The sequence below is a fragment of the Homalodisca vitripennis genome, chromosome X, assembly GCF_021130785.1.
Source record: "Homalodisca vitripennis isolate AUS2020 chromosome X, UT_GWSS_2.1, whole genome shotgun sequence".
In the NCBI taxonomy this organism is placed as follows: Eukaryota; Metazoa; Arthropoda; class Insecta; order Hemiptera; family Cicadellidae; genus Homalodisca; species Homalodisca vitripennis.
The window spans coordinates 99,940,162-99,950,132 of NC_060215.1; the positions used below are offsets into that span (position 1 = coordinate 99,940,162).

The window sequence follows — 9,971 nt, forward strand, 5'->3', positions numbered from 1 at the left end:
TTAGTTAATCTTTTAAAGATCTAAAAATACATCAAGCCAGGATATTTAACTCACTAAAAATCTCTATCGTTGTTATTATTATTATTTTATTTGCTTTAATTTGTATATAGATTATATACCAATAATCTTAAATATCTTAGAATTTTTATAATTAATTTAACATTCACGAAAGTTGAATGCTAAACTTAGGTGTTTTGTAAAATGCAAGGTTTTACATTTATCTGTATGTTTATGTTATTTGCTACAAACTATACTTAATGAAGTTACAAGTCTAAAATATGAATACATTAATTATTTTTACTATGGAAATTAATATTACAAAGCTCAATAAATTTACTTATCCTTATCAAAATAGTGCCAGTTTAACTCTGTCACATAACATGAACAATCAAGAATATTTTTGAAAAACAAATAATTTGTAAAAATAAAAATAACACATGTTGGTTCTTATCAAAATTATGTACTAGTTACTTCTATACAATTATATGTATTGGAGTTAGGCTATCATATTTTCTGTTGAGAGGTTATTGATAAATTGATATAGCCATACCTGTAACATACACAATTTTTCAAGGTTTTGAAGAAGAAAAAGAAACGTAAAACTTAAATATGAGAGAAAATTTTAATTAATACCTTGTGTGTATGTGCGTGTGGGTGTGTGTGTGTTTCTATATTGTATTTTAGAACACAAATAGGATATTATTCCATAACATGATAAAAAAAATACCAGATGTCAGGATAGATCTGTAACCTAACAATTACAATTTTTTAAGAGACACCATTGAACTATATATGAACATATATTGATGATGTTTCTCACCGTCTGCGAAGCATTATAAAATGCTATCATGTAATAGGTGGCTCGTCGGCCGGAAAGGTTAGTGCATAATATTTACGATTATGTTCGGTTAGAATAAGATTCAATTTGATCATTGAAAAGGATTCTGTCCATTTTCTTAACTTGTACTTTGATCCCTGATGCCAGATCAAGAGGTCGTGCCCTATTGGCCGGTTGACGTGGCGTGATGTCTGATCTTTGAGAATAGTGTAGCCTGGACTTGGACTCAAGCAGTGTACGTTAGAAATTGCTCTCTTTATGACCTAACGCACTCATCAAAGCACGCATTATGTACCCGATTAGTGTGTGATAGACATATGGAATCCTTTAACCCCAAGCATGTAACTGTAGTTGTGGAGTGATAGAGGTGTCGCCCATGGACATCGGTACACTCCTCTGGGAGCCCTGAGGATCTAAGCTAGATGTTCGCCTCTTGTACCTGTCCTGAAGCGAAAACAACGTCGATGAGTTGGCATAGCTCCTTCCAAAAAAACTGTTCTTTACTACCATTGTTAACCTCTCCTAGCAATCTATCTGTTTTATGCTATTATCTATCATTTAATCAGGTAGAGTTCAATGTTTTCATGTGCTTCTGGTAGTGTTTATTTGGGTAATGTGCTATTATATGGTTCATTGTTACAGTCCAAGTAGTTACACATAGTGTTGTACTTGTTGTACTCTACTGTCCTTAAGACAATCCTTTTCATCACTAATGAATGATTACGTGTAAATATGATTGTTTTTAAATTTATGTAAACCTTGATAAATAGATTCAGTGAGTTATTTTAGGATGTTATAAGAACGCTCACTTCACATTGACAATGTAAACGAATACTATCATTTCTAGTTCCAATAATAGATTGTACGAACAATACTGTACTAACAATTTAAGATATTTTTATGTAAATTTGTTGGAAGCCTTATTGTTGCATTTTATCAAATGTAGGAATATCATTGAAAATTAAATACATACAGGTATGTTAACCTAGATATAAACAGGTTATTAAAACCCTCTTAACCCTTTATGTCTTCTTTAGATCTTATACTATCGTGTAACGTATAAGAGAATACAGTAATTCAATAAATCTATTATTAATCAAATGCACTTACTTGCGTCATTACTGTTGCATTGTCCATAACGAAGTATTGTGTAATCTATAAAATATCATTTGCAATTAAAACTATTAAATGTTATAAGAAAAACGTTTCACATTATATATATATATATAACTTATTTATAAAACAAAAGTAATATATGTATGAATACTATATTTATACAAGTATACATATACCTTTTATAAATCTTATATACTGTTTTCCTCAGAAATGTTCAAATAAGAACAGTTATACATAATACACCTTGGTTTTATCAAATTTTGGTTTTTAGTTAAGAAGCTCAGAATTCTTTCTCATTAGAGAAGGTCCAGCAAACCAAGTGGAAACAATATAAATTCAACGTTAAAACAATTATAATATTTATTCATAACTTTGAAACTTGTTGGTCAATTGCAAGGTAGATAAGTTGAATGTGATTTGTTTAAGAAGAATCAACGTCTGCTTATGTTCTTTTGTCTTTGGCCGTATTGGAGGCTAGTCACCAAAAGTGAAAGTGATTTAACTTATTTTAATTACAAGACAGTTCAAACTGCCTTATACATCATAATAGGAATATTTACAAAGGGTTGGTTATGTACATAAATAAATAAAAGGGGAAGTTTAAATTAAAACGGAAATTCTAAACTATATAACTAGAGATTTTCCCAAAATTTGGTGAGCCGTAAATGATATATTTAGAGCGCAGCGTTCGATTACATCTGCCAATTGAATCTTAATCTAACTTCAGTTGATTCGCATTCATAAACATGATTTGACTATCTTTTATACGAAATACAAATAAAATAGAGTACGCTCCATTGTTAGTAAGTGAAACATTTTGTATAGTAAGATCTCAAATATTAGAGAATACTAAATTGTACAGCTCTTAATGTCAAAAAATGTATTGCATTGTAAACTAACTATAAACTTCCACACAGCACCTTCCTAAGTAAAAAAGATTTTCTTAGCAAGATCATGACAGGGTTAATTTTTACAATTTCAAGAACTGCACAAAATATTACGAAACGCTTTGAAGTTATTAAGCAGTAATAACGTTTTAAAGATTTTTTAAATTAACCAGAACACTTTTTAAATGTTACAATGGTATATACATATCCTAATAGTTTATTTTTGGGTTATTTATTTAGGTTTATTCTTCAAATTACAAGATAACCAGGGTTTTGACCTAAAATATCATTTTTGGTTTTTAACAAAATGGAGAAATCCAAGTCTATTCAATTTGCTCCAAAAAATAGGATACTTACTACCAACGTTTATGATGGTGATAAATTATTTCCAATGAAACAATTATATTTTGTTATCTGTGTACTACTTTACTTACAAATTACTCAAATAAGGGTTGCTCCCAGTTAAAAAACAATAACCAGCCTCAGGTCAAAAATATATATCACCAATTATACTTTAAATAATAAAAATACTTTGATTTGTAATTCGACTCTTTTATAAACTCATTCTCACACGTATCCAGGCATCACTTCTTAAGTGATCAGAATAATATCCAGAGTTAAACTTATGTATGAAGTATTTTAGTGAGACTTCTGCTGACACATATACCTCGCCAGTCATCCCTTTGTTCGATGATTAATGAACTTTCTCACGAATCAAATGTCAAAAACAGTTTTTAGACCTTACAGTACAACAGTACATAATCTGAAGCGGAGAGTCAGTAATACAATAATAGAGCACATGCTACTTTACGTTCCATGAACACTTTTCAAACTGTAATGAAAGATCCACCAAATAAAAGCACAGAGACCTACTTTTTTCTTGATGTATCCTGGCCATGCCGAATTATCAGGGCTACCTTTAGCAAGCCAGCTAAAGCAGCTTTCATACCACCCATTAAACTAATTCCTCTACGCAGTTTTCATTTTTAAACCAGTATAACATACTCTTGATGTCTTAATAAATAAATAACGAATGAATAGGTTTACTATTATTATCACTAATTTTATTCTAAAAACCAAAAGATAGCAGTTAAGAGAATAGCAAATAAGAAAAACATATTCGAAAAGTTGTTCTTGGTTAAAACATTTTGCAACTGCGCCTGTAATTTGATATCTGTAAACTGTATATGATATATGTTTGTAAAGGACATAGCTATTACTATTCATCTGAAGATCAACATGTTAAATTAGTGCAAAGGTTCTAAAGGAGTGTTTCAAGGTGTCTAGGGAAGCCGGGAAGCAATCCAAAGGCTGTCTCTCATACGGAGATATAAGAAAATGGTCGTTTTCGAATATTACATTTATTACACTTAGTAGTGTTCAATATTTAATATAATGATAATTACTGAACTTTAAAATTGAGTCGTTTCTTTGTCGCTAATCGCTAAGGCGGGCTTATTGTTTCTAAAAGAGCAAAAATAACATATATAACGGGGATGTCAAACAGCACTGAGTTCAAATATAAGAAGTCTGTGAGTGCTTTCTGTATAAGAAATTGCGATATTTACTTCTTAAACCAACCAGCGCACAAAAATCGGTTGCCGTCAAGGTATTGTTTTGAGATTTTGTATTCAAACTTCTGAATGCAATATTATCCAAAATTACTTAAAACATTTATATTTGTAATGTTTAAAAGTAAATCAATTGAAAAGTGCTTGGGGAAATAAACCAAAATTATTTTAAAACAACAAAATATTTTTTACAATAATGTTAAATTATCGTGAGATACTACTATCATGTAAGAAGTGCAGTGCAGCAAACGCAATTGAATTGTCTATCTTGTAATCATTCACAGAAAAATATCATTCAATATTTTTTTGAATATACAGAATACTTATGCTAACTAATAGTATACTTCTGTAATACGTTAAGGGTGTGAATTTAATAAACGCATGTCTAGGAAATGAGATGTCAGTAAATGAAATGCTTCCATGTAAACTTTTAAAGAGAAACAGAAGCCTCTAGCAATAGCAACGTGCTTTGTCATAGTACGTATGAAGCCAACTTACCTCCACCTAGACATACTACTGTATTATTGTACTCGCAATAGTTACTGAAGGTCATAGTTCCATCACTACTGCAGCCACACACAGGGTTATATTCTCTTGTGCAAGCTTTTGGACAATCCGTTTGTCCTGATACTCCATGCACTATGCCCACTGAAAATCATGTTATAATTACTCTTCAGGCAAAAATTCATCATATGAAGTTTTATTTTTAAGCAGTACTTAAGCCAATAATATCAATTTTAAATTATTATCCCGCTTATCACTGGATATTCAATAATTGTGTAATTTGACATATATTTTGAAGGTACAATATGAAAAAAAGTTTCAATGAATAAAAACAAATATTTTAATTTTTTTTTTTTTTTTGTTAACATATTATTATTGTTTCATTTATATTATTTCAATTTATTTTAACAGTCTATTGTATTATTCTTTATTTCTTATAATTTTATAATACGTATAATTTAATTTAAAATTAACTTATATTACTTTATTTAAATTTTCACTTGTACTACTTGTCACTTGTTAATTTCATAGTAATGTTAATTTCAAATTAAAAAAAATATTTTTTCATAACGTATTTATATTCTGCAACTTGAATTAAATAACAACGCAAAATAACTCAAATGCATACATCGTCTACAAAGTGTTGTGGTTTAATATTAGTACAACTACACATATCTAAATAAGTGAAAATAGTTTTCTACAAGTTATGGAGCTTATATTACTACTTAATTACTATAAGTAACATAGCAATGCCTATGGTACTTAAAAGTACTGAAAGAAACCCTCTCAGTCCTTCACTCTGCAGCATGTAAGCACCTCCAGACAAATTTCCTACTGACCTCTCATTATATTTCTTACCTTAGAACTGCACTCCACCAGAAACTATAAAACGAACTTCTTCTTGCCTTTCCTGGTCTAGAAATCCTGTGTCTCACATTGAGTTTATCCTTCAGCAGCTCCTTCTCCATCCTATCCAAAACGTTATTTTATATATATATATATATATATATATATATATATATATATATATATATATATATATTATAATTACGGTCTTTTGCATCACGGACACCGCACTTCAGTCCGGATTCATTTACCTTTTCGTTGATTGCGTAGGTTTTGTACAGATCATATCTACCTTATTGCGTCATTTATCAGTACTAACTGCTTCGTAATACTGCTTTGCCCCCGAAATCAAGGAATCGCCATTAATTCGGTAACAATACTGTAACTAGTAACCGGCATTCTTTGACACGTTAGACAGCCGACTCGGCATTGGATTCCTATATCATTTTGGTATTTTTGTGTATATTCATAATTTTCAACATTCAATAGCACGGCAAAGTGAATAGAGCCTTCAAACTTCGGAGAAAACTCACACTCACTATTCATCAACAATGGCATCCTTTCTTTTACCGTATATAATAATATTCTCTTTGATGCTAAACACGCCATTTGATAAACCTGGACGTTTTAAATAAATTATTTACATGATTATGGTGATCCAAGTTTTGATTTCCATATCCATAAAATCATCAAAATGATCTAGTCATTTATTACTAACATTAAATCTCTAATAAGTTTGTTAATGTTAAGCTTCTACAAATATTTTAATTCATTACATATTATTTTCCATCGTAGGAACAATTTTAATAACATCTATAGTTTTTTCAATAGAGTAAAGTTAGTACATTTTTAGAGATTAGCTTCGCTGGTGTCCATCACTAGTCTCATCTCCAAATCTGGTACAAAGTAAACAGTGGTATAAATATAACAGTGGTTACTCTAAATTGTCATTATTTCTTATAGTATGTTACTATTTATCCTTTGAGGTCTATTCTAAATATTTCAAAACCAAATGCTTGCAGATAGAAAGATTATTGAACTTTTTAATACGTTTTAAAGTAGTTGTTTTGTATTAGACAAACTATATTGAAGTGTATAGATTACAATAACAACGAACATATTTTCCAACATTTCATGTTTCATGTCCAGTGTAAGATGCTCACATTCACAATGACACATTCATCTGTGCATGTCTGGTGGGTGCTGATGTATAATAACATCTCTAAACACCCAATAGAGAACCGCATTCACGAATTTTAGTGACAATATTTTTAATTCGAAAGCTGTAACTCATAAAACATTTTTAATAATGCACTATTCTCTACTGTTTAAATATTTTTCAATGGTTGCGTCTAGTCCTTTTTTGATTCAAGATTTACTCTTACGTACAGCATGAACAATTTTTTACAGTGCAGTGATTTTCCATCATAATAGAGACGAAATGAACATTTTATTCTGAAATTGATGTTACGTATCTACTATCTCGTTTTTTATTGGACGTAACTCACTATCGGTGGCACGCCATTTTTATTCTTAGTAGCTTTAAAACACACATGAGTTACTAATCTGCAAGCAACAGATTACCACCTCCTCCAGATAGCTGTTTGGTAAAGCAATACATGTAGGTTTCTTCACCTTGTAATACCATACAACGCTCATGCTTTTGCACTTCAGTCCACAACTGATCATGACAGACATATCTTTTTATGTAGTTTTCACAATTATTACTAGAATACTCACTCATTCCATTTATATTCTAGTGTCCAAGTAAAACGAATCGTGGGGTGTAAGCACTTCTCTATAAATTAGTGGTGACGAGGCTGAAAGAAGATCTAAATACTCTGTTTCTGCCATTGCAAGTGATGGTATTTATACACTACACAAGTTTACTACTACCGCTCAAATGTTTCAAATATTCAATAAACATGTGAGTTATTTGTATGGGTTTTAATCATTGTAGCGTATAGCGAATAAGAGGAACCTCCAAAACAAAAGATTCTACTATTATTTTACCATTGTGTCTTTCTGTGACTGTAGACTTCATTCCTTTCCAACGATAAAGTGTATTGCTGTTTTGTTCACATTTAAAAGTGACTTAAAAATTTGAGAAGAAAATATTTACAATATCACATAGACATAGTAGGAAGGAATGGTTCAATTTGAATGTTGAATTCAGCTCTAATTCGCCTTCCTTTTTTTGAAGCGTCTTGTATCTTACGCTGCCTCAGATTACTGGAATCTGGAGTCATGATCGTCTGAAAAGATCTAAAGAAAGTCTGATACGAAGAAGCTTAAAACGAACCTTTACATCGTTTCAACAATAGAGACATCTATAAATAGGTGAAGTGGCAGTCATTATCTCATCAGGTGGAAAATTGAGTGCACTACGATGTTTCGGACTTGATCTCTAGGCAATGTGGAGCAACCGAATTTTCTACCCATAAAGTAGCTATGATAAGAAGGGTTTATTCAATTTAAATGATGAATTTACTCCAGTTAACCTACCTTTTATTCAAGCGTCTGGTAGATTCCAGGAGTCAACTCAGACAGCGTCAGATACCAGACGCTGCAATAAGAGAACTGGAGTAAATTCATTAGTCAAATTGAATTAACCCTTCCTACCATAGCTAAGTTATGTGTAGAAAACTCGGTTGCTGGGAAGGTGATCTAGAACGAAATGCAACATTCAAAAAACTTTATATTTGCACATCTTGCTCACACATTTCGCTCATTTCCATGATCTTGAGTTGAAGTTGAGGTCAGTAACCAGCATGTTGTATAGTAGCAACATAGCAGTATCTGTATTATAGATTAGTATAATAGCAATATATGTAGCTTTACTACAGATATTGCTCATTCTCCAGTGACGGAGGCAATTCATCCCCTGTGCTGCGTAGGCACTACCAAAAGGGGAATTAGAATCTTCTCTTTTTCTGATACCGGAACTATATCTCCTGTGCTCTGGTTCATTCTAAAGCTCTGTCCGATTTACTCCCACTCCCCATATGAGGTGTTGTTATATTACCCAATCAGTGTATAAATAGCGGCCAGTTTACTAGATTTATAATTAAAAAGATATATATAATAGTTTTAAAACTTCAATAGAACGCTAGATCTCTCGGCAGAATATCATATTGGTAAAAGTTTTCTTAAACTGATGTTTTAACTCAAATTATTCGATTATTTTTATGGAAAATTAATATATTATTTGTATCTATACCAGAGGTTATACAGTTTTAAAGTGTCCTAATAGGTTAATACCTGGTGAAATTAAAATACATTATTAAATGCCCAACCATGAAATATGTTCACTTCTTGAAATCGTGTCGCAAAAATTATGCCATGCCCCTTATTCTTTTATGTAAATAACCGTGGGTAATATGTCTGAAATATACTGAATTGACTTAAATCTATTTAATTTTTCTAAGCCTTTTTTTATAACAATGTGTACACCTTGGAAATATTCCCAATAATACTTGAAAGAAATTTGATTTGTAACTTATTATTAGCAACACTGCATGCTTAAAACAAAGAAAACATAGACTGCCAAGCGTGTAGAGATGTTTGTATGCAATTTTTTAAATATATTATTATAAAGGAGTAGTCTTGTGTAATTGTAGCTCTGCTGGGGATAAATTTACAAATTTTAAAATTGCATTTAGTTCAATGAAGCAATTAAATACACGGTCGAAACACGACAACTCAATGCCTTAACAGTTAGTATTATTGAACGATATTATCTATAGAATTTTATTTAGAGTCTTGCTTTATTGAACAAGTATCATGCAAATATTTTAAAAACAACAAATGAAAAGTAAAATAGTTACTTCTTCTCACTTAAAACATTATAAGTAACTGTACTTACCAATTACGAACAGCAATAATGTCATCATTTCAACAAGAACTTGTGTCTTCACCTTATTTCAGAGTAATAACAATACAATATACAGCAGTCTACTTATGTATTAAACTCGAACAAGGAAATCTTCACCGTTGCTAATACACATGCCGTTAATATCATTGAAAACACAATAGGGTAAAGCGATAAGAAATAAAGTGTGAAGTTTATGTCAAACTTAAAATATTGTTGTGCGAAATTGCTGCTATAATTCTTGATTGACAGCTTACAAATTAAATTTGTTCAACATTACACAAAAAGGATGGCCTTCTTTAGAATTATAGTGCATCTGTGTATATGTACAGGGTGTA

At 30.9% G+C, this 9,971-nt stretch overlaps 1 protein-coding gene across 1 annotated transcript in view; it reads right to left on the reverse strand.

The window, feature by feature from the left end:
* The window catches only part of LOC124369743 (vasotab-like), a 30,553-nt gene extending 20,786 nt beyond the window's left edge, over positions 1–9,767 (reverse strand). The window contains exons 1-3 of the mRNA XM_046827813.1: positions 9,628–9,767; positions 4,911–5,060; positions 1,949–1,993 (exon numbers count right to left, since the gene is read on the reverse strand). Of these exons, the coding sequence (XP_046683769.1) occupies positions 1,949–1,993; positions 4,911–5,060; positions 9,628–9,655 (223 nt within the window). The 5' untranslated portion in view covers positions 9,656–9,767. The remainder of the gene's footprint in view (positions 1–1,948; positions 1,994–4,910; positions 5,061–9,627) is intronic.
* Positions 9,768–9,971: the final 204 nt, after the last annotated feature.